This window comes from Sabethes cyaneus, chromosome 3 (genome assembly GCF_943734655.1).
Source record: "Sabethes cyaneus chromosome 3, idSabCyanKW18_F2, whole genome shotgun sequence".
NCBI lineage: Eukaryota > Metazoa > Arthropoda > Insecta > Diptera > Culicidae > Sabethes > Sabethes cyaneus.
In genome coordinates this window covers 163,167,837-163,190,688 of record NC_071355.1, presented here as the reverse complement: position 1 = coordinate 163,190,688, position 22,852 = coordinate 163,167,837, and the positions used below count along the sequence as shown (strand labels likewise).

At 39.5% G+C, this 22,852-nt stretch overlaps 3 protein-coding genes across 3 annotated transcripts; 2 read left to right on the top strand and 1 right to left on the bottom strand.

The window, feature by feature from the left end:
* The first annotated feature begins 5,937 nt into the window (after positions 1-5,937).
* Positions 5,938-10,555, top strand: LOC128741546 (DNA-directed RNA polymerase, mitochondrial). The gene is made up of 6 exons (XM_053837447.1): positions 5,938-6,182; positions 6,350-6,478; positions 6,535-7,715; positions 7,774-10,011; positions 10,071-10,162; positions 10,233-10,555. The coding sequence occupies exons 1-6, from the start codon at positions 6,032-6,034 to the stop codon at positions 10,360-10,362; spliced, it is 3,921 nt and encodes a 1,306-aa protein (XP_053693422.1). The 5' UTR covers positions 5,938-6,031; the 3' UTR covers positions 10,363-10,555.
* A 162-nt stretch (positions 10,556-10,717) lies between these two features.
* On the bottom strand, positions 10,718-12,637 carry LOC128740350 (SET domain-containing protein SmydA-8). The gene is made up of 3 exons (XM_053835888.1): positions 11,958-12,637; positions 11,355-11,581; positions 10,718-11,298 (listed from the first exon to the last, which is right to left on the bottom strand). Exons 1-3 carry the CDS (start codon positions 12,635-12,637, stop codon positions 10,718-10,720), a joined length of 1,488 nt encoding a protein of 495 aa, XP_053691863.1.
* Positions 12,638-16,324: 3,687 nt separating this feature from the next.
* Positions 16,325-22,621, top strand: LOC128744561 (voltage-dependent anion-selective channel-like). Its single transcript, XM_053841655.1, has 5 exons — positions 16,325-16,438; positions 20,481-20,800; positions 20,888-21,115; positions 21,518-21,726; positions 21,788-22,621. Exons 2-5 carry the CDS (start codon positions 20,481-20,483, stop codon positions 21,877-21,879), a joined length of 849 nt encoding a protein of 282 aa, XP_053697630.1. The 5' UTR covers positions 16,325-16,438; the 3' UTR covers positions 21,880-22,621.
* The last annotated feature ends 231 nt before the right edge of the window (positions 22,622-22,852 follow it).

Below are 22,852 nucleotides of genomic sequence, written 5' to 3'. Positions count from 1 at the left end.
TCTTCTTTCAAATCGAAGTCTTATTGCTATATTCCGTTTTCGGAACTAGACATTCTGTCTTTATTCGATAGGCTTTTGCCACCAACTGTTAGTGTACGAAATACCTAATTGCGAGAGTAAGGAGTGATTGAATTCTATTGACTCTAACAATTGCTCCCAGATTCGAAATTCAAATCTGAGACTTGAGAAGTCTGAGAAGTTTGTTAGACCGGCATCGTCCTTCTAAGCCAACTTCAGCTCAGAATTATTTCAATTTTATATCGTTATTTACAAATGTACCGCAAATATTTAAGAATAAAATAATAAAAAGGGTATTTAATAACACTAAATATATGAAAATATCTCAATTATCAGCAATCCGTCGATCAAGGAAATTTACATAAATATTTCATTGTAGCAGTCAAGTTAATCATTAGAGTTGCAAAAATTTCCAACAAACATTTTATTTGAACATTTGATTATTCAACAATTATATAGCTAATGTTCAGGAATCAAGCGCTTAATAAGCAATTATACAGCGAAAATGTTTGTTGGGTTATTAGTTTAGTCATGTTTCAGACAAGAAAAAAGTGTGAGGACATGCGCAACAAAGTGCGCATAGTTACGCACTCGGGATAAGTTCACACCATTAGCATTACATGTAACAACTATTGAAATTGTGAATAAAAATGCTCAAACTAGCGATTGAAACCTATATCTTAAGGGGGAATGTGCAGTCTTCAACTTTTCGTCGGAAAGCTCAATTTCGGAAGCAGCTTTTGGGCTCAAAACAGGACCTCTGTTTTAAGGAATGTATTCACTGCATTCTTCTTGCCAATAGAATATATTTGAGAATATATTTGAAACTGCTTTTGAATATATGGCCACAGACAAACAGACATAAAACTCGTTTTCCATTCTTCGTACCGATTAAACTGTCATTTCAAATTTAGGCTTAGTTGGGAATGTCTCCGTTTTGGTCAAAGTGGCGCTTTTTGACGAAAGAAGGGGAATTTCCCATAAAAAATACTTGCTACTTCGAGGGATACCCATGTTACTATTTGATATTTGGGAATGTCGATCATAGATGGTGCTAGTGTTCAGGCTAAATGTGAGGTACGATAATTTTTCTTGATTTTTCTTCCAAGAGTTATGTCTGTTTGTCTGTGATATGGTGCTTTAAATATTTTTTCGTTATGTATCCATGTCCATGAATAAACGGTTGACATCAGAAATTTCCACTGTCGACGGGTACCCGCCATAACTTTCACTTGTCACCAGAACACTCTCGTCAACAGCCCGTACGTCGTTGACTAAGCTGCGTCGCCATGAGCCTCTGGGTCTGCCTCCTCTACGTTATCCTTGCGGGTTGACGAGTGCTTCTCAGTAGATCTCGTTCTCTTCTTTTTGCCTCTTCTTTTTGCTTATGTCTGATCCGTTTCCACCCACAGTTACTATATATATAGTTCGACGGAAAGTCGATTTAATTTTGGAGTTAAAAGCGGCGGAGCCAATCGCTTTTCGCGATCCGAAATGTAGAAGTAATCTTAAGAAATTCAGAAAATATTCGCTAGTGGGTGTTGAAAAAGAATGGTTCTGTGAAAATAAAACGTATTTTGAATTTTCTTTCCGTCGAACTGTATGTATAAGTGGAAACGGATCGGACCCTCCTTAAGGAAAGAAGCAAACGCGATCAGAGAAGCACTCGCCTGGAACCCGCAAGGGCAATGTAGAAAAGGCAGACCCAGAGGCTAATGACGATGCTCTCAATAGCCAGCTATGTCCTTCGGACTGCACCTTCGTATTCAACCTGGTACCACTAAGGCAACGAGGAATATCGTACAAAACACGAAAATCACCATTGGCTGCGGTGCTTTCTCCTTCGTCGGCTAGGGAGTAAGTCCAGGCTCTGTTGTCTCGCCTACAAATTCGTTTAACAGCTCTCTCCAGTTTGACGTATCGTTGACGGGCAGTTATCTTAGCCGCACTGGTTCACGCCTGCTCAATGCCGGCTTTCACATCTTTTCGCTCGTTGATCATCCACAAAGTTTTATACGAAATCCCCTCCCTTCACTCGCAGTGCACTTTACCGAGCGTTTCGTCACTGGTCTTGATAAAGGCGTTCTTGATCTTGGTTCTTGGTCCATTGCTCTTCGACGGTTCCACCAGGTTTGTGCATCCGAGATTCGGGATTCAAGTTGTTCGACAAAGGCCTTTTTACCTCGAAATTCTTCAATCGACACCATGGGCGTAGCGGGGTTCAAAGACCACCCCCGCACCCCCTGGAGAAAATTTATTATACAATTTCAAGCTTGAAATTACACAGCCAGCTGTTGTTAAGCACAGGAAAATGTACGGGGCTGATTGTACGATCCCCGTCGGCGTCGTGAACTTAGAACCGGGTTGGTTCGTGCTGTTTTAAATTCCATTTAATTCGATCTTGGGTTACTCGTCGCCCATTTCCCAGGCATCTCTGAAGTCGCAGTTCTTTACTTAAAAAATAAAAGATGTCGCTTTAGACCTGGACGAACCATCTCGCACGTTGAGTCACTCTGTGCCGGTGTCGGTGGGGTTGTTGTATAGAACCGTTTTCCTTACGACGTGACTGGTTCACTGCAGTTTACCGACTTTCGCCAAATGTACGTTGGTAATCTTCCCAAGCAAGCTCATTTTGTCGGTGTTAAATCAGACCGGACCAAATCGCAAAATTTAAAAGAATGAGTTAATGACAGCTAACGATCAAGAATTTTCTAATCTACATTTTACTCTAATAAGTCTACATAAATGTTGCAAACAGCCAGTGTTATGAGATGATTTCGAACAATTGATAGCTACAAACCATACAGAGCAGCAACCTTTGAACGCGTTTTTCTCGAAATAAGAATTTTGTCACTTGATTCGGTCAAGGTTAGCCAAGAGAGGTTTTCTGATGTTCAAATTTGTTTTTCACCCCGTTGGATTACCCTTGACGATCACCGAAATTTTCAAAGCGAAAACTGTTGAATGTATAAACAACGTCGATGGTTGCTAACCAATCGTTCCACTGTTCTACAAACTGTGAAAACTAGATCACCTATTTTAACTCACCTTGGGCTCGGTCTGACGTAACAGCGATCATTTAAGCCTTAATCATTCATGTATTTGGTCTTCGACGCGTTGATTTTAAGCCCAATCATACTAGGATCCGCTTCCAGTCTAGCACAGATAGCCTTCGTCGTGGCAAAGTTTTTGTCACCTGCTTAGCCACTTGGAAAAGTCATCTGCTTAGTCAAGAAGTTTGCTACATTCATTATAACATTATTACATTATTATAAGCGTAGCTGATGGTCGGATGCAATATCGACGCTGCGCTTGTTACGTACATCAAGAAGACTCCTTCTCCACTTTCGGCTGATGCAGATGTGACCAGTTTGGTTTCGGGAAACCTACGTGAGCTTATTTGCTAGTCTATGGGGCAAGAGCGATCCACCAATGACCATGTTGTTATTACCACAAAGTTCTGCAAACAGCTCCCCGGTTTCGCTCATCTCTCCTAGACCGTGGCGTCCCATGACGCGTTCAAGGTCCGCGTTGTTTAAGCCAACCTTCGCGTTGAAGTCGCCTGTGGATTTGAAAGTCTCCCTTCGGAATTTTCTCAACCAAGCTATTCAGCTGGATGTAAAAATTATTCTTCACTTACAGGTCAGCAGCATCTATTGGCGTTTAGCACTGGATTGCAGTAAGGTTTCTAAACAGTGTTTTCAATCTGGCCACGATTATTCTTTCCTTTATCGATTTCCTGGGCTCAGTAGGAATCCAACTCCTCTCTCTTGAGTAACATTTCAACCTTGTATGCCAGAGTGGAGTAAAACTTGCCCGGACGAGCGCGTGCGCTTCAACGACACGTCACACTTAATTGCATCAAAGGCGGCGTCTTCAGGAAACTGCCCGTAGGTTAGAGCAGCGGTTGAGCGTAACCGCTCGCTTCACATTAACACACGCGCCAAGATATAAAAACTCGTAACTTCAGGCTTGTTATTTCCTCACTCATTGTGCGAAAAGTTTTTTTAACACAGTGAGCAGAAGTGCTGTCAGAAATGAGAAATAAATCCACACAATCTACGATGTAACGTCGCTGCGGAATATTAAGCAAAGGCTTTTAATTTAATTGATGAAACTCATGTACATGCGCATGTACATGTATCTACATGTACATGTTATTGGTTGGAGGGTAATTCCTGTGTTTGAAACTTCTATCATTTTTATTCTTCGATTGACTAATCCTGCGAAAGATTATATTGAACATCCAACGAGTCATAGCGAGGATTTCTTTCTTAATTCGAATACATATAGATTAACTCAAGTAAAAGGAAAGTGTTATTTTTTTTTTATGTAATGAATTTTATTATTTCACATCTCAGCTCTACAAGCAGTAAGCATGAAAACGCAACAACCGGTGCGCGTACAGAAATTATAGACTCAGAGGCGTCAAGACAATCAAAAGTCGTTAAATTTTTAATCTTAGCGGAGAATTAGCAAAGCAAAGCAAAGCCTAGGTGCTACATTCCGTTATCGAAACTTTAACTTCTGTTTTTAGACGACAGACTTCGCAGCCAGCTGTTAGAGTGCAGGACAATTGCAGGACCAGTTGCTACGATCCTATTGACTCTAACAGCCTCTCCCAGTCGAGATTCGAACATACGACGACTGGCTTATTGGGCCAGCGTCATACCTCGAAGCCAACTGGGAGGCGGAGAATTACCTTTGTTTATAATGGGACTTTCCTGTAGGTGCGCGTCAAGAAGCAAGTGCATGGGAATTCCAATGTTGCCATATCTAAAGAACATTTTTTGCACTGTTGCAGTTGTGACATGCCATATGAGGCAGTTGTCTTCATGGGCAGCCAAACTCAACTTAATATACTAAAGGTAAGAAACTGCATTAATGGATTAATATTTTTCTGATGGCAATGACTGCTATTTACAGTCGTCGTTCTTTCTCAACGCAGTACCCATGTTAAAACTACCCGTAGTTGTCATACGTCAGCGCATCGCATCAACGTATTCACATTGACGGAACTATAGGGAGAGGGGGGGCTAGGAGCCCCCTCCCCTAGAAAAATTGGCTTGTCCGACCAATCAAATGGTCGAGCCGGGGCTATAGCACCCCCTAAAAACGAGCGCTAGTTCCGCCAATGCGTATTCAAAGTGTATTAACATTCTGTTGCTCCTCAATAAGTACCGCAATGTGCGGTTCAGTAATAAAGAGAAAAATCAAAATGAAACGGAGAAGCATATATCGTGTTGAAGACTGAGCACAGGTTGAAATTTTCTCTTCTCTTTTTTTTTCTTTGAGGAGGAATCATCCCACAGGCACAGGTGGGCACAATCTTTTGCCACTCTTTGCAGGTGCGCCCTGAAGGAGTCACTATGGGAACATCTATGATTGTATACCGTTCAAGCGTAAAAATGTACGTAAGCGTAACATTATTTAGTTTTCGCAGATCAGCTGAAGAGGAACATAATTGAACGGATACGAAAGAAGTTTTGTGGATTATGGTTTCGAAGTTTTCGCAAATTATGCTTCCAGGAAATAATGGCCACAAAGCTAGGACAGGACGTGCCAAGTGTCAACTGCGGCGTTGACCCAAAAAATCTCATATTGTTGTTGACGGCTGCTGACGGTTAATCTGAATCAGCCTTTTTAGATGAAACAATTGGGTTATATGTAAAACTCTAAACTCTAAACTAAAAATATGTAAATATTTTCTCGGGAAGCACAATATTTATGTAAAAACCGCACAAAAACCAAATCAGTGTTGTTAAGACATTCATAATGCGATCTGGGAACCATGCAGCTCAAATTTTTTGCTGCAGTGGTGCAGTCATTGCTTTGTCAAGCTGCTGTCACTGTCACTCGTGTCGTGTTATTTGTTTTGTTATTTCACTTCTCTCTTGTGTTGTGATCGTTGTATGTTCTTCAGATTCTGTGAAATGTGCTCGGATATACTCAACTTGATTTAAAATCCGTGTTTAAATTATCTTTTTGCTGAAAGTACAAAGCTATTACAAGCATGCACCGACTAATGAACCTGGGAAATAGGAACAATTTTCTGATCAACAAATCCGGCGTTGCGCGTATCAGTGCAGGTGTCGGCACACAGAAATTTTCTTATTTATGTAATCAACATATTTCGGGCCTTAAAAGATTACTGAATTGTCGCGGTAGGTATATTATTGTTTCTTAATTTATCTAAAATAATTTGGAAAAGATAGATGTTTTTTTATAAACTGAATTTGATTCATACCATTCATACACTTTAAAAACAGGTTATGATTTAGTTGCGTAATCAAAACAAATGCATACTATATAAACAGGATTTGTTTTTCAGATTTGTTACAATTCAAAACGGATCCAATTTCGCGCGTTCATTCGACTACTCTAACGCCAGAAAAATACGAATCAGTAAAGAAGAAAAAATACAAAAAGAATTCTACGAAATTTGCAGAACTTTTGAAAGGTAATGTCCAGGATGTATTTAAGTTTTTGCATTAATAATCCCGTTTGTAATTTCAGTTGAAGAGTCTTCGACTAAAAACACTAAAACGTCTGTACAGAAACTCAAAGCCCAAAAACTGTCAAATTTTATAAAAGATCATATTTCACATGAGATGCAGTCTGCAAAAAAAATTGATGCAGCTTCAAAATTAACTTCGGAAATTTCAGCCAGTACTGCAAGTTATAGCATTGCCGAAACTCCGATAATTTTCATCGGAAAAGATATGACAGAAACAAATCTATCAAACGAAACTCTAGCAGAAATTTTAGAAAGCTATCGATTGCTGAATGAAGCTCATAGCAAAGCAACAGAAAGCAGACAGTACACTGAAGACATGATAGAGACCGAATTTCTCGAAAATGTTGAACCAGTTCTCGAGACAGAAACTGTTGAAAAGCCGGCCAAAGCCAAAATTAAGAAACAGGACGCTAAACAATCCGATGGAAAAGAAAAGAAACCCTCAAAGTACTATAAAACACCGGAACATGAATTGTTAGCTCGCCAAAAAAGTTTTCGCGTTACACTTACTGCGTATTTAGACATTTGTGTTACGAGCGGAATGATAAATCGTGCCTTTGCTACCGTACTGAATTACCGGTACAAGCGTAATAAACAAGATTTAAATATTGACATTTACAATATCCTTCTACACGGTTATGCCAAAAGTGGCAACTTTTTAAAAGTAAAAGATATCGTCAAAATTTTGAAAGAAGACGGTATTGAACCCAATCATCAAACGTATGCTGCAATTTTTGAATGCATAGGACGGCTTGAAGCCACGGAAAAACATTTAGCAGATGCAAAAGATTATCTCGCAGAAGCAGAATCTAAAGGAATTACAATGAATGACGTGATGGATCGCAGTAAATTCACGCAAGATCAACGTGAAAAAGTTTTAAGTTTGTTCAGTGGAATCGATCCAACATTTTGTCCTCGCTATACGGCACCGTCATTGTTGTACGACAATCACTTACTGAATGCGCTTAATGTACATGTGAAGCCAATCGACGGCGAGGAAATAGTTCATGATCAGAATTCTACAATTACCGGTTCGGAAGTTATGAATTCAAAAATGGGATTTACAATGCAACAGTTGCAACATTTCAGCGCTGAACAGATCGAGTTGGAGCTTAAAGGACAACTAGCAGTTAAAAGCATTCAGCACTTTCCAGAACCGAATGCAACTGTAAAAAAATATGTAAGTAATGAATTGAAATGTTTTTACTGGACAATATCGACATCTTTTTTTTTTATAGCGTAAGGAATTGGCAGAGCTTCGTAATTCATGGACAAAGCAGATATCCGCTGCCTTTCGCCGAGATATTAACACGTTAAAGGCAATTACTGAATCGAAATCAAATCGGGCCGTAAACTTATTTCCATATTTGAAAGCTCTTAGTATCGCCCAATATACAGAAATTCTACTTACCGAAGCTCAACAGTTGTTGGAGGGTTCAGATAGTTTTAGTATCGGTGTTCCACATCTCAATCGTGAATTAGGTCACAAAGTTGAGGCTCGTTACCACATCGAGCAAAAGCGTCAAAATGGCGTACTTGATAAAACGGAAGAAGTTTACAAAGTCTATTGTGAGGTACTGGCGAAAGGTAACAGTAGTGATAATTCAAGACAGTTGTGGCAACGGATAGTTCATCACAGCCGAAAGGATGGTGCAAGTATGGATATACAGAGCATCGCGTGGCCTAAAGCTGCTGTTAATGGAGTAGGAAAGTTCTTGTACAGCATTTTGAAGAATGATCTTAAGGTCAATGTAAATGCAACAGCACCAGGAAATCGCCCTGTAAAACTGGTACCTGCTTTCTATGCATTGTTTCGTTATGACTCAAAGATCGCCAAAGAGCAAATAAAGCCACATCCTGTTCTAGTTAAACTCTACCGAAAGTCACAACAAAATTTGCTAAATTTTGAAATGAACCTCATCCCAATGTTGTGTCCTCCACAACCGTGGAGTACTCCAGTAAATGGAGGTTATATCCTTGCAAAGTCAGAACTTATACGATTACCTCACCAAGCGCATCAACAGACGGAAAGAATAAGTAATACCGAACTGAAACACATTTACCCTACGCTTGACTCCCTCAACCAACTGGCCAGTATACCCTGGAGAATCAATGGCACTGTGCTGGACGTAGTGTTGGAGATCTTCAACAAAGGCGGTAATACAAAACTTGATGTTCCCGAACCTCCAAACTCGTTACCACCGGTCGAGAATACTGTTCCTAAAAACGAAATGTCGAGTTACGATAAATTTAACATGATGCGAAAGAAGATAAATCATCGACGGAAACAGGGAGACATGTTCAGTCTATGGTGCGATGCGTTGTATAGGCTTTCGTTGGCCAATCATTTTCGAGATAGAGTCTTTTGGTTACCGCAAAACATAGACTTCCGAGGTCGCGTTTATCCGATTCCTCCTCACCTGAACCATCTAGGGCATGACTTAGCACGCAGTTTAATGATATTCCATCAGAGAAAGCCTCTTGGGCCGGACGGTTTCAATTGGCTTAAGCTGCACTGTATAAATTTAACCGGTTTGAAGAAGCGAGATTCGATACAAGATCGGTTACTGTATGCTGATGCAATCATGGATGATATTCTTGACTCTGCGGATCACCCTCTGACGGGGAGAATGTGGTGGAGTCAGTCGGACGAACCTTGGCAAACTCTTGCGTGCTGTATGGAAATCGCTAAAGTTCATCGATGTCCGGACCCAACTGAGTATCTTAGTGATTTTCCAATCCATCAGGACGGGTCATGTAATGGATTGCAGCATTATGCAGCACTCGGACGTGACACACCGGGTGCTATTAGTGTAAACCTGTCCACATCAGATGTACCGCAAGACGTGTACAGTGCAGTCGCTTCATTGGTAGAAGAAAATCGAGCTAAAGAAGCTGCCAATAACGTTCAAGTAGCCAAGATACTTGAAGGCTTCATTAAGCGAAAGGTAATCAAACAAACTGTGATGACAACCGTATATGGCGTCACGCGATACGGTGCTCGAAAGCAGATCGCCCGCCAGTTAGAATACATTGATGAATTCCCGAAAGATTGGGTGTGGCCTGCGTCAAGTTATCTCACGGTGAAAACTTTTAACGCTCTCAGTGAAATGTTCACATCAGCGAAAGAAATTCAAGATTGGTTCACTGATTGCGCACGGCTAATCTCTGCTGTCCGAGGTCAAAATGTAGAGTGGATCACTCCTCTCGGTCTTCCCGTAGTTCAACCATACAATCGACTTGATCGTCCAGTTTCGTTAAAATCCCACAAAATACCGGAACTAGTTGCCATAGATTCATATGAAAAACCCAACATTATGAAGCAGAAAAATGCATTCCCTCCTAACTTCGTTCATTCGCTAGACTCGAGCCATATGATGCTAACCTCGCTGCACTGTGAACGGGCTGGACTGACATTCATCTCCGTTCATGATTGTTACTGGACTCATGCCTGCACAGTACCAACGATGAATAAGGTATACTACCGGCTACTTTCATAGGGAATAATAATCAAACTGATTGTTTTATTTTCAAGATTTGTCGCGAACAATTTGTTGCCCTTCACTCGAAGCCAATTCTAGAAGATCTTTCGAAATTCTTGGCTCAAAAATATAGCTACAATGAAAGGTATCTGATCGAGATGAGAATTTATGTTGTTTTCTCTGTGCGCAATCTAACTTCTTTGCTCTCTTTACAGCGAAATATCCAACGACGGTTCGGTAATCGATCTAACGAAACGCAAACTCAATCTGATACTTCAACAATATCCAAATAAGGGTGACTTTGACCTGCGGCAAGTGTTGAACTCAGTGTACTTCTTCAGTTAGAATTGATGGTTTTTAAGCAACAAGAGCAATCGGCGAGAATCTAGTCAGGAGCAAAAGGTGCACAACATTCGATTATAGATTGTTTATTTTATTCTCGCAGATTACAACGGAAATTGTAATTACAATGATTTTTGCGGAATAATTTACCTACTTAACTTTTTGAGCAGACAAAAAATATAACCGATCGAAATATAGCGAGACAAATTTAATGTTGTATTGTATTCGTTAAATAGATAAGGGAAAGACACCACTTACCTATACTGATTAGTTGAGGTTCGACACTTTTTTAAAATTTACTAAAAGGCGACTGTGATCTATGATCTGTCTCGAAAAAGTAAAATAATGAAATGTGTCTTTACATTTGCTGTTGTTGCGTTAGATGCAAAATTGCTTGTTTCGAAATATTTGTCAAAATACCTTCTGCTGTGGAGGGATCCTCCCATTCCAATATGCTTACGCAATCCTGCAGTAAACAAACTGCGGTTTGCAGTTTATCTTTAAAGGCTGTCTTGTCTAATTTTCTTCGATTGAAATTTAATTTTGCTAGTAAGACTATCGGTGCATGCAGCTCATATAGAATCATCGCACGCGCACGGCTTTTGCCAGGCTCAAATACGTTCATTACTTGCAGTACGTCTTTACATAGTTCAATTTTACGCTCCAATAACGCATCTGACATTTCCGAAATTCTGTAGCCGGGGACCCTGCCGTAGAGCTGAATTAAGCTGTCTCGAATGGATGTGTTTATGAAGTGAAGTGGGTGAATTATACCCTTAAATTTTTCAAAAATGCGCTCATAACTTTCCAACCTTTCCTTTCCGTGACTTGTATAATCTATTCTGTCCAGAACGCTTTGCATAATTTGTGTCTTTTTTAAAACTATAGAACCTCTTATAGAATGATCGCAGTGTGTACATTTCCAGTCAGCTTCGTCATCTGAAACATAAGAGCGTAAGTTTTATCATTAATAAAACAATAGATTAAGTTCTTACCCAGAGGATTGCTGGACTCTATCAGACCGATACTGCATTTTTCGCAAATCAACGAACTGAAATGGGTTCCTAGTTCAGTAGGATCTGCACAGCGTGCACAATGACACGTAAAATATTTTCCAGCTTTGAGTGCCTTTTGCCTCATACTTGTCCCATACATAGTGTAAGTGTAAGTAGTGTGAAGCTGATCACCTTCTGCGACATCAACCGCTGCCCTTGCAGTTAGACTAAAATCAAAGAAAAAATATTGATCGCTTATTGGACAAAATTGTTTATTTTAAAATAATAATAACTACATGTGAGAGCGCGGGAAATGGGTTCCATTAGGAATATAGAATCGAAGCGACTAGCAAATGTCTCAATAAACATGAGCAGTACTAGAGTAAGAACGTTTTATAAGAAAACGAACCAAGAAAATTCAAACGTTATGTTTTAAATTTTGATTTTACTTAAAGCTACCTTACAACAAATCCCTGGATCCAAAAAGTTATTTTTCGACTAGATCATCTACTTAATGCTAGCGAATACAAAACCTGTCCGCGCAGTAGAGCTGAATTTGGAATTTAATTAAAAATTAGAAACGAATCAGATTACATTAATCACCTGTAACCACTGCTAGGATAAATTGAATGTACGACATTGGGAACGCACGAATGTGACATGATAGCCAACTTTGGATAAAGTCCGCGCATGGCAAAGCCACGATTCGTTCGCGCTTCAAATGCATTTACTGCAAGGATTCCGATCACTTGCTGTATCAAATCTGCGCTGAAACGATCCTTCAAACCGCACGCTCTCCGCAGGTACTCAACGACGTTTCTCTGATCGGCTTTCCAGATGGCGGTATCCTTACGCGCTTCAGAATGACACTCCATTACACTAATTTCCGCGTCCCATCGCCCTGGCTGATCCTCTTTCTGCAACAAAACCCTTAACGGGGTTATGCAATCCAACTGGATACAGCTAATGTTCGAATTTGGCACGTTCTGGAATTTGACCTTATTTTCAACGAACAGGGCACATTCCTTCTTGTGATAGACAATGTTGCTTAAGTTTTCACCACACTCCTCGCATATAGGCCAGCCACAGAACGCGCATTTTGGACCAGCTGCACTCCCGTCGACTGTACAACAGCATTCTAAACACACCGGAGGACTGTCCACCTTTGGCCCAATCGCAAATGGTTTTTCTTCGAAAAGAATTTCCCCTGCTTGTATAACCTTTGCAGCCACACTATAACGACCTAGTTCAGGGTTTTCCAATACTTTAAAAAATTCGCTCATGACAAATCCCAATGGTTTTCACCATTAGCTAAAATGCTTATCAAATCCCTTGAAAAATTTTTTGGTAAAATATTCTGCTTTCAATTCGCTCTCAAGAGCTACTAATGGCAAAAACTTGCAATCGTGCCGCTGGTGCCCGTGCTAGACACGTTTATTTTAGGTCTCATGCGAATATGTAACTATTTTTATATGCCAGGCGAAGCGTGCTTCCAAAGGGAGAATCTTGAAAAAAGCTGTACCAATCAAGCTGGCAAGTTTTTATGTGGTTACTATATAGTGTCCCTTGAATAGGTCGCTAAATGTTTAATTTGTTTTCATGATTTTGTTATTCAATTATTATTTGGCGTCCAGCCCAGGAGATCCGGAGTTTCTCCTAAAGTGGGCAATAAGTGATAATAGTTCTAGAAATATGAAACGGTTTGTATTAAACCTAGAACAAAGCGAAGGTGCTAGGTGCGATACAGTAGGATTTCGAATTTGGCAACAAATACGTGTCGCCTATGTTGCCAAAATCGAGACCCTTTTTCGATATGAAAAAATTTAATGTAAATGCATTAGAAATTGACTAAATATCATTAATCAACGATTGCAACCATTTTATGTTTAAAAAGTCCGTCAAAAGCTATCCGTCCGGTGCAAATAAGTTATTGACACCCTGCGGTAAGACGTAGTGCTACGGCAATAAAAATATTATTGTTCGAAACCATATAACTTTTTTTCATGAACATACTGAGGGCATCATTTTTTCGTCATTTAAAGTATGTATGCAGAAACTGATTGATATTTAAGCATGTTTTTGGAAGTAAAATATCTTGTGTTGCCAAAAACGAATACTTTTGTTGCCAAAATCGAGGCATGCCAAAATCGAACCATGCCAAATTCGAAATCCAACTGTATTTCAATTTTGAAATAAGAACTTCTGTAATCTGTTATGACGTAGGATTACTTTAAGCACTCAAAATGTCAGTGAGCCTGAAACTAAGTTAGGCTGACCAGACGTCCCGGATTATGCGGGACAGTCCCGGAATTGGATGGCTTGTCCCGGATTACTAAGCGTCCCGCAAAATGTCCCGCATTGATTAATTTTTTAATCGAAACAGTTTCCAAGGATGCAACATAGGAAATTATGTTACATTGCATGAACAAACCTACTGCTAACACTGGTCGTTAGCCGGTGCACACCCTTCCCAGTCACGGCCACGGCTAGCCGGCACTTCGAACTCCTCATCTGACCAATGTCGCTGGTGACTATTCTCTTCATCTTCAGCTTTCGCTTCTTTATCCTCCAGTATTTGAATACTGGAAGAACCCGGGGATAATTTGGTGCACTCAGCTGTTTTGAGATGAACAGAAGTCCATGGTCCATGGTCCATGCAAGCTAAAACTGCGGTAGGCTGTCATGGAACTTAATGAATGGCAAAATCCGCCTGGTGAGGCACCTAACCCTGTGTATTTTCGAATTCTTGTCCGTCACGAAATAGTGGTTTTCACACGAATGCCAGTGAAGCAGATCCCTTGCCAAGTCATGACCTTTTATCATGAACCCATTTCCAAAACCAATCTCGAATCTACCACAAACCCTACCGCGAACCTGAGCATGAACACATGCATCGCGTTTCGTCACCACCCGGCCGCATCCCACGAGACCGGATTCTAGCTTTTGTTTATTGTTTGAGGCTTCTGTTGGGCTGCCCACTTCCTCGGTAACACCTGTAGCCATTCCGAGACGGATTCGCCGTACAACGGGCGGTATTCAGTTTTTATCGCCCAAGCACAATCCGTGATGCTGAGATCAGCCTTGACTTTCCAAATGACCCTCAACCGCAGTTGACGATCAAGAGTTCAACTTCAATGTCTGATCTGCGCCTTGTGGACAGCCATGAGAGTTTCCTTGCAACCCTCAATTACTCACACCACAGCTCTTTTAGAACAATCCGTCAGTGCCGCCAGCTCCCGAGCCGACGCTGATGGATTCTGCAGGTGACCGCACACAGTTACTACCATTTCTCCTCCTGCATGATGAATATCTCGAAACCACAGAGAACAGATTAACAGGCTCGAAGGAAGTAATCGATTTATTGTGTGTAAAATCTGTCGGTAGCGCCCTCCAGAAATAGTTTGCCAAACGCATCAAAAAATATGCATGTACCTTTATCAATATTTCTTTGTGCTGGAGTTACATAGCAGCGATGGCAGTGACATCAAGATTTAGTTTGCCACTTACTGCTCGAGGGGTGCTCTATTGAAGAATTACTCGTAGATTACATAAAAACCTTTTACACACTTTTTGTCAATTACCTGATGGTAGTCTGTTCTCTGTGGTTTGAACTTCTATTTCTATTTCGTGCTAGGAGCATTACCCAAGTAACAATTTCAGGCTGATCAAACGCTTTTATAGCTGATTTTATTCAACCTGTGGCTGATCTATGGTTTAGGTTTAGAAATGAGAACCTCTTTTCAGCTCTTAAACATCTAAATCTGGTGATTTTATCAAGCTTCAAGCTAATTAATAGCTGCTTTCGAAGCAGCAATGCATCTACCATGTTTCCTGAAACAGCCACATATTGAGGTGGCGCTACATACGTTTTGCTTTTAATAAGCAGCATTCACACGACAGTGGAAGTGAAGCGACTATAGTGACCAAGCCAACGAAACTTAACCACGTAAATATATCAATTATGTGATATGGAATTGAATATTTTTTAAGACTAAATAACAGCTCATTGATAATTATAATTTACATTCAACTAGGGTTGGCAAGTCCGAAAATTTCAAAAACCGGCCGGTCGGTCCTGTCTTCAAAAATTGGGGGGGTGGGGGGTTGTGGCAGCATATTACTAGAGAATTTGCCTGGAATGTGTAATGTGCGGTAATTATTATTATTTAGGTAGTCGTGGAATCGAAACCACAACGAACATTGCATGGATTATTGAAGATACTAGAAAACAACTAGTTGCTTCTGGTGCTGGTGTACAATTTAATGTATATTACCGCCAGAAGCAAAGTATTGTCACTGCAAAACTGGCTATCTTCAATGATCCACTGCTCAGGATTGCTAATAAATTTATCAGAAAATTTAACAAATCAGGAAAAAAAGTACCAATCCGGCTTCCTATGTCGGAAAACCAGCCTTTTTGCAGGATTGACCGGCCACCGGCTTTGCAGGTGAAAAACCGGCCACTTGGCAACCCTACATTCAACTAAGAGAAAACGTCACTGATTCAGATGATAACCTTATACGAAAATTACTGCTGGTGCTGCAGAAATACCGTGTGATTCGTTCTTTTGCATGCATACTTGCATATTATTTACAAGTGATTCAGTGATGCAGCCCATGTTGGCTTAACATATTTTGTTCGCAAACGTCATAGTTGCCACCGGGGTGGTAAAAATGGAATAACAAAGTAACGACTGGTTCCGTCGCTGTTAAGATAATATCAGGACATTCTACCCGAAATTTTCCCGAAAATATTCAGTCTGCGTTGTATTTATAAATTTTCGGCATTATTTCGTTTAATTCACCCCATTTGCTTCTACCAACTGCACCTTTCTTCTATTCATTGAAAAGCAGCTACATATTCACCACTCACGTAAAAATGCGCATGTGTGTGTGAAAATTTCGTCGTAATCATGCACTCGAAATCACCACAGAAAAATCTTTACGCTTTCTCTCACTTCGCAGCGCAGTCTTAAAAGATCCACTGAAGAAGTTCTTGTGTGACCATTTTCCTTCCAGTCCGGCATTTTAGTTATTTCTGTGAAAAAGAACGTTAGTGTTCCTTTTATAAAAGTTCTATAAAAGTAAGTAAAGGACTGCAGTGCATCGTAACATAATTCAGAAAGAGTTGTTGGATTCACATAAATTCATTCTGTACATGTACCGTGCCTTGCTACGATTCCGTTATGAAATTTTCATTTGTATGAATGGAATTACGTTTTACAACCTTCATTCTCATAATATCAAAATCAGTATTGCGAAGAGTAAAAACTTGGGAAATTAACAGAATAGCGAGCAGAAAGAATTATTTGTGTGTTACAATTGCAAGTAGGTTACATAATCGATCAATATTCTCCCGAATGAAGAATTGGTGCCAAAAACATTCTCAAGTGGGGGTGGTGGTTGAAATTCATTGTGTAATTCTGAGAATATAGTTAATAGTGCTGTTCGAATCAACCTTAGAATCTAATCGGTATCCTAACAAGAAAATAGCATGTGGGTTCCGGCTAAAGAAAATCAATATGGCTGCGAAACTAATGGGCTATGTAGGATTGTTACACACACCATTCCATTATTTGGCAATATAGGAGAGAATAACGGACCGTTTCCTCTATCTAATTCAGATCGGAACATACAGCATAATCTGCTGAGGCAGACGATTTGAAATCCTTAGCTTGCACTTTTCTCGTTTACCGGTTTTTCCAATTAGAATACTTTCTATTCATGCTCATCAGAGAAATTCCTATTTTACCATTATGCAATGATTTTCCCGTTATCAGTTGAAATCGGCTCGCTTTCCGTATGTCACCGGTTTTACAGCATAGTAAGCTTTAAATTTAATATGTAAAATGTTCCGCCCGGTACAACGCATTTCTGTGTTCGTGAATCTGCCGTAAAAATGTTACGTCACTAGAGCATGGCAAAGAGCAAAGCATGTTTCTCAGTGCGGCTCTCCCGGCCACATGACAATTTCGCAAAGCATGACGTACTTGCATGGCTTTCATGCATTAGTCACAGATTATCGGAATAAGAGTATTGTACCTAATAGGTTGCTGTAATAACTAATTCTATTCTTGAATTCCCTCTACTGATCTCTTTTCCATAAAATATTGCCGAGAAGCCCATGCAAGATCATTGACCTGTGTAATACATAATTGCTCTATATTATATAAATTGATTGTAGTTATGAGGCCTGCATAGAAGGGTCTTCACAGCGAGTAAGCGATTTATATTGTTAACTCTTAAATATTGTCATTGATTCAACCATTTCAAACTGTATTTAATAGTTATAAAGAGTCACTGTTAATTTTGGTCTGGGTTAAGGTCCAAACAGAATGCTGCACCAACGCGTACGTCAGCATTATTCTTACAGTTTTTTTACTGTCAAATTGACGCTGACGGATGCGTTGACGCAGCATTCTGCTTGACTGACCCTTTAGAGTTCTGTCCGGTCATACATTTCAAAATTTCACAATTACAACAATCTACAGTTTTTAAACTATTTTTGTCACTTTCATAGAGATCAATGTTTTAAAAATGTTTCAATTGTAAGACATTTCTAAAAACAAAAAATAGATCTTTGCTGAGACTATACTACGCCTGACTACTAGGTGCTACTAGTATGACCAGATCACTACTACATGACTAGTCAAAACAGTCGAAAAGAAATCGTGAAAAAAGTAAAATTTTTCAAATGTCAAGCATCTCCGTTTTGGATCACAAGCAAATTTTTAAATTTCTCATCGAAAGCTATTGCAAGTGTTGAATTATTTAGTTTAATTAATGAGATTAATTAGTTTTGATCATGCTTCGGGCAAACAAAGTGATAACACGCAGCGCTTCCTTCAAAATATGCGATTTAATACAATGCAGATTTGGGCACCGACTCGTTATTGTGCTCCAAACTATACGCAGAACATTTTGTATTCTTTTTCTAGAAAGAATGCACAACCTTAACGAATGCGCAGTGGTCCAAAACCAAAAAAAAACTAAGTTAGGGAAACTTGGTTTTCGATTTGTGGAGGGCTCAGTCTCGGTGTAGTGATTAGCATTTACACCTCTCACGCCGAGAACCCGGCTTCAAATCCCAACCCCACAGAATGACCCAAGCTGTTAAAGTAATTATAATCTAAAAAAAGGAAAAAAATGAATGGACGTAAAACAAGATTCTACGCAGTGTTGGGCACCGCTAATTTGCTAATTCGCTAACCGACCAATCGAGAAGCGATAGTTATAGTTTATAATTTATATTGAGACTGGCCAAATTCTTGCTGGTCCATAATTCCAAATGAAGTGCCGCTGTTTATTTTAAAATTGATAAACTGTAAAGCATTTTATCCATTATAATAGGTTTTGATCTTTGTTAAATTAAGAAAAGTCGTGTAATATATACAAATTAGTAATGATTTGTACAGTGATAGATTATAATGTAAGTTGTTGCGATATGTTCAAAAATAAACAGTGACTGTTAATTTGTAGTTTGCGATTAGTGATTAGCGAAATTTCCACGATTATCGAGCAAATTGTATCGGTTAGCGAATTAGCGGTGCCCAACACTGACTCTAGTATATATGAATTGTGCCCAACGGTGACCGGACGTTATCGGTAACCATCCAGACATTTGCCGTACTCTTTATATTCTCTTAAAGAGCTTCTAAGAAGTACAAATAGTGATGTGGAACCGAAGTGGTTGTCGGTTTACTAGGAAGATGTAAACACTTTATAGATGGTTCATTTATAAAATGTTTAAATCTTCCTTGTAAACCGCCGACAAAGTTTTAGGTGCGTCGGATTACTGCGGGGGAGCACCGCCTTCCTCCCGCAGGAATCACGTCTATCTAGCTTTGTTTAGTTTCCTAGATCTACTGACTGCAGTTAGTTTTCCCTTGTTCTCGCATCCACGACAAAACCGCTTTCTGGTTTCTTCCATCTGATTCGATATGGCCTCTTGCAAGCTAGCTGAAGGGGGTTACGCTAATTTTTCAAGTTTTGATTTGGACGATGTTCTGGGCCACCGTACCAAAAAATCGAATTTTAAACGTACATTATGGCTTCCGTCCGTTATGGCAAACATCCAATCATGGCAAGAGGAAGGCTGAATCATGGGCTGGATTATTCACAGGGCCAAAACCGGATTCCCGACAAACTTTTGGCATTCAACGGCGTAAACAGCATGACATGAACATTTATTGTAACTTTTTAGCTGCGCAAAATTAAGAACTTGCGCAGAGGTGAATACGAGTACGAGAGAAAAAATGTACTCAAGTATTTTTCAACTTTTAATTTCCGCATTTCTAAAAAAAAAAGTCAGAAAAGATAGCATTTTGAAAATTGCGTTAATGAACTAAAAGTGACTTCCGTACTTTTAACGATTTTACAGTAAAAAATTTGGCATCGTTCTCTTGTTATACTGATATTTCTCTCCAAAGTTAGCGATGTGCTCGGTAAACCTTTCTATGTGGTAGTTATATCTGGTTCCAATTCCGGAACAAGTCGAAGATCATTGTTGTGTACGTGCATTTTTTTGAGGTGTAATATCGCTGAACTTGTTTCAGAACATGCTTTTTTTCAATCTATATCGCAATAATCTGGACTATCATAACTAGTAAGATTTCCAGCAATATAGAAAACTGATGAATATTGAGGTGGTTTACCGCGTCTTAGCCTCTTAGCGCTGACTAAATGTTTACTATCAATTTTCTTCTGTTTAGTAACCAACCCGATTCAAGTTCATCGTCTGCTCCTAGAGACAGATTATAATTAGCTAATCTTTTATTTACAATTTCTGCCGCACCGGCCCTTATTTTTAGAATCTTCTTAGTGAATATGAACATTCGTGTATCAACAGAGCACTACTATGCACTCATACTTGAATCTAATCAAAGTAATAGTATGATTCGCTGTTATAGAAATTGAATACCTGACAGCTGTTTACCAATATTTCTTTCTGCTCGAGTAGTGTCGATAAGAATAAATTGCACATTGTATACGCGATCGTTGCTTGACGTGATTTCAATAATATATTGTTATCCAAATACATCCTTTGTTTAGACGGTGGCGAACATAAAAACATACAAAAACTATTATCGATTGATAGGTATTATTGACTAACAATTCTTACATTAGATGGCTCCACCAGCATACTCAGATCTTGGAAAGCAGGCTCGCGATGTTTTCAACAAAGGGTATCATTTCGGATTGTGGAAGCTTGATGTCAAGACAAAGACCAGCTCCGGAGTCGAGTTCAACACCAGCGGTCACTCAAATCAGGACAACGGAAAGGTGTTCGGATCACTCGAAACCAAATACAAAGTCAAGGAGTATGGTTTGAACTTTTCTGAAAAGTGGAACACGGACAACACCCTGACTTCGGAGGTGTCAGTGGAAAACCAACTGGTGAAAGGATTGAAACTGTCATTCGACGGTTCGTTCGCACCACAAACCGGGTATGAAAGTCTTGTTCTGAACTATGCTGTCACGTACAAGTACCGACGAAAGGTAGACAGTGCTAATGTTTTTACTTTGTCCTACAGAAGCAAGACCGGACGCTTCAAGACCTCCTACTCGCATGATAAAGTCCGCGTGGATGCTGACGTGAATGTTGATCTAGCGGGACCGTTGGTAAATGCTTCCGGTGTGTTCGGTTATCAGGGTTGGCTCGCCGGTTACCAGGTTGCATTTGACTCCCAGAAGTCCAAGATTACCGCGAACAATTTCGCTCTCGGTTACTCTACTGGTGACTTCATTTTACACACGAACGTGTAAGTATCATTCAATTACCTAACTTTACTACCATGTTTTACGACGAATTTTAAAATATGCTATAATTTTCGGAGATAAGATAAAATGTCTAAGTCACCTGAATGATAAACATAAAAGATAACTTTACAGGGACGTATTTTGCAGACGAGAAAGACTAAATGTTAGATATGTATTCGTCGAAATCTTTTAATAGTTTCGTTTCTTGTGACTTTATCTTCATACTCTTTTGGATGAGAATGATAACACAAGTCATGCACACCAGAACACACTTGATTACTTGATATTAGTACTGTCTTTTACTATGTTAAAAAAATATAGTATCCTAATCATATTCAAGTTCGATTGCGATAGATGCCATAATATAACATTAAAATAAATATATACTTTTTGTCATTCTATAGCAACGACGGACGTGAGTTCGGCGGATTGATCTACCAGCGGTGCAATGATCGTCTGGAAACCGGTGTGCAGCTCTCATGGGCTACTGGCTCAAACGCGACCAAATTTGGTCTGGCTGCTAAGTACGACTTAGACAAGGATGCATGTGTACGAGCCAAGGTCAACAATCAGAGTCAAATTGGTCTCGGTTATCAGCAGAAACTACGTGACGGTAAGTGTCAACTGGATTGAAACCAAACTGCTCTGCAATACAATAATTTTTTTTAACAAAGGTATCACTTTGACGTTGTCCACGATGATCGACGGAAAGAGCTTCAACACTGGCGGTCACAAGATCGGTGTCGCCTTGGAGTTGGAAGCCTAAGCTGCGGTTGAAGTCGTGTTCGTGTTTTAACAAACCAGATTCAAATCCAATACCTACTAAAACAACTAAACTAACAAAAGGAAAACAATTACCAAGTATAGTAAACACATTCGCAAAATGTTGAAAGACAGTTCATGTCTTAGAGAAACGTCCTTCTCACAACAGCTGTTGGGGTAAGCTGTGCGATTATTAGAGAGCAATGAAGATGTGCAGTTGGTTAAACGCAGAATAACACAAATTGAAAATAAAGAAAATCGAATAAAAATGGAAAGACTTAGATAACTGTCAAACCACCATCAAGGTTATTGATTCGATGAGAACAGAAAAACAATTTTCTTGACAAACAGACATTATAGTCATTTATTAGAGTAACCGCATCTTCTCGATAGAAATTTAACAACACAATCGAAAACACTTTATCATCAACTCGTAAAATAACCCCTTTAAATGGGACTTTTTTGCACACGCTGCGACCCTGCGGATAGATGTAAAATAGAACAATACTGCCCTGACAATTTAGAGACATATTTCAGTCGGTAACTCAAATAGCAGTGCACAGTCAAAAACGGGAAACGAAAAAAATTGTCACTGTTTTGTTCAAAATCGCGTGCAGCTTATAATGGTGTGGAATACATGTTGCAACTTGGCTTGTATGGCTACCGCTAAGCCTCGAACAAACGTTATATCTATATAGAATTGAAGGAAATAAAGTGCGTTGCGGAGTTCTACTGCTCATCAGTCGATTTCTTTTTATTTTGCACATGTTTAACCTGCACTCATTTATGAGTCTCGAGTCTAGTCGGAATTTCTGTTGTAAATTCAGAATATGGTTAGAGAAATTTAGAGCTACGGTATTTGACTGAAGTTTCTGGAGTGTCTTAGTAGAATACGAAATCTGAAATTAAATAAAAAAGAAAAGTTTTTGAATTAAATTCTACTATTTATAAATAGTAGAATTTCATTAGAAAAGGGT

What these genes read in the sequence shown, in the direction of transcription:
- LOC128741546 (XM_053837447.1), top strand. Translation starts at nt 6,032, where the DNA reads ATGCACCGACTAATGAACCTGGGAAATAGGAACAATTTTCTGATCAAC. An exon ending in AAGATTACTGAATTGTCGCG is followed by an intron (nt 6,183 to 6,349) that starts GTAGGTATATTA and finishes TTTGTTTTTCAG; the next exon opens with ATTTGTTACAATTCAAAACG. An exon ending in ATTTGCAGAACTTTTGAAAG is followed by an intron (nt 6,479 to 6,534) that starts GTAATGTCCAGG and finishes TTGTAATTTCAG; the next exon opens with TTGAAGAGTCTTCGACTAAA.
- LOC128740350 (XM_053835888.1), bottom strand. Translation starts at nt 12,637, where the DNA reads ATGAGCGAATTTTTTAAAGTATTGGAAAACCCTGAACTAGGTCGTTAT. An exon ending in TATCCTAGCAGTGGTTACAG is followed by an intron (nt 11,582 to 11,957) that starts GTGATTAATGTA and finishes CTTTGATTTTAG; the next exon opens with TCTAACTGCAAGGGCAGCGG. An exon ending in AGAGTCCAGCAATCCTCTGG is followed by an intron (nt 11,299 to 11,354) that starts GTAAGAACTTAA and finishes CTTATGTTTCAG; the next exon opens with ATGACGAAGCTGACTGGAAA.
- LOC128744561 (XM_053841655.1), top strand. Translation starts at nt 20,481, where the DNA reads ATGGCTCCACCAGCATACTCAGATCTTGGAAAGCAGGCTCGCGATGTT. An exon ending in TTCATTTTACACACGAACGT is followed by an intron (nt 21,116 to 21,517) that starts GTAAGTATCATT and finishes GTCATTCTATAG; the next exon opens with CAACGACGGACGTGAGTTCG. An exon ending in TCAGCAGAAACTACGTGACG is followed by an intron (nt 21,727 to 21,787) that starts GTAAGTGTCAAC and finishes TTTTTAACAAAG; the next exon opens with GTATCACTTTGACGTTGTCC.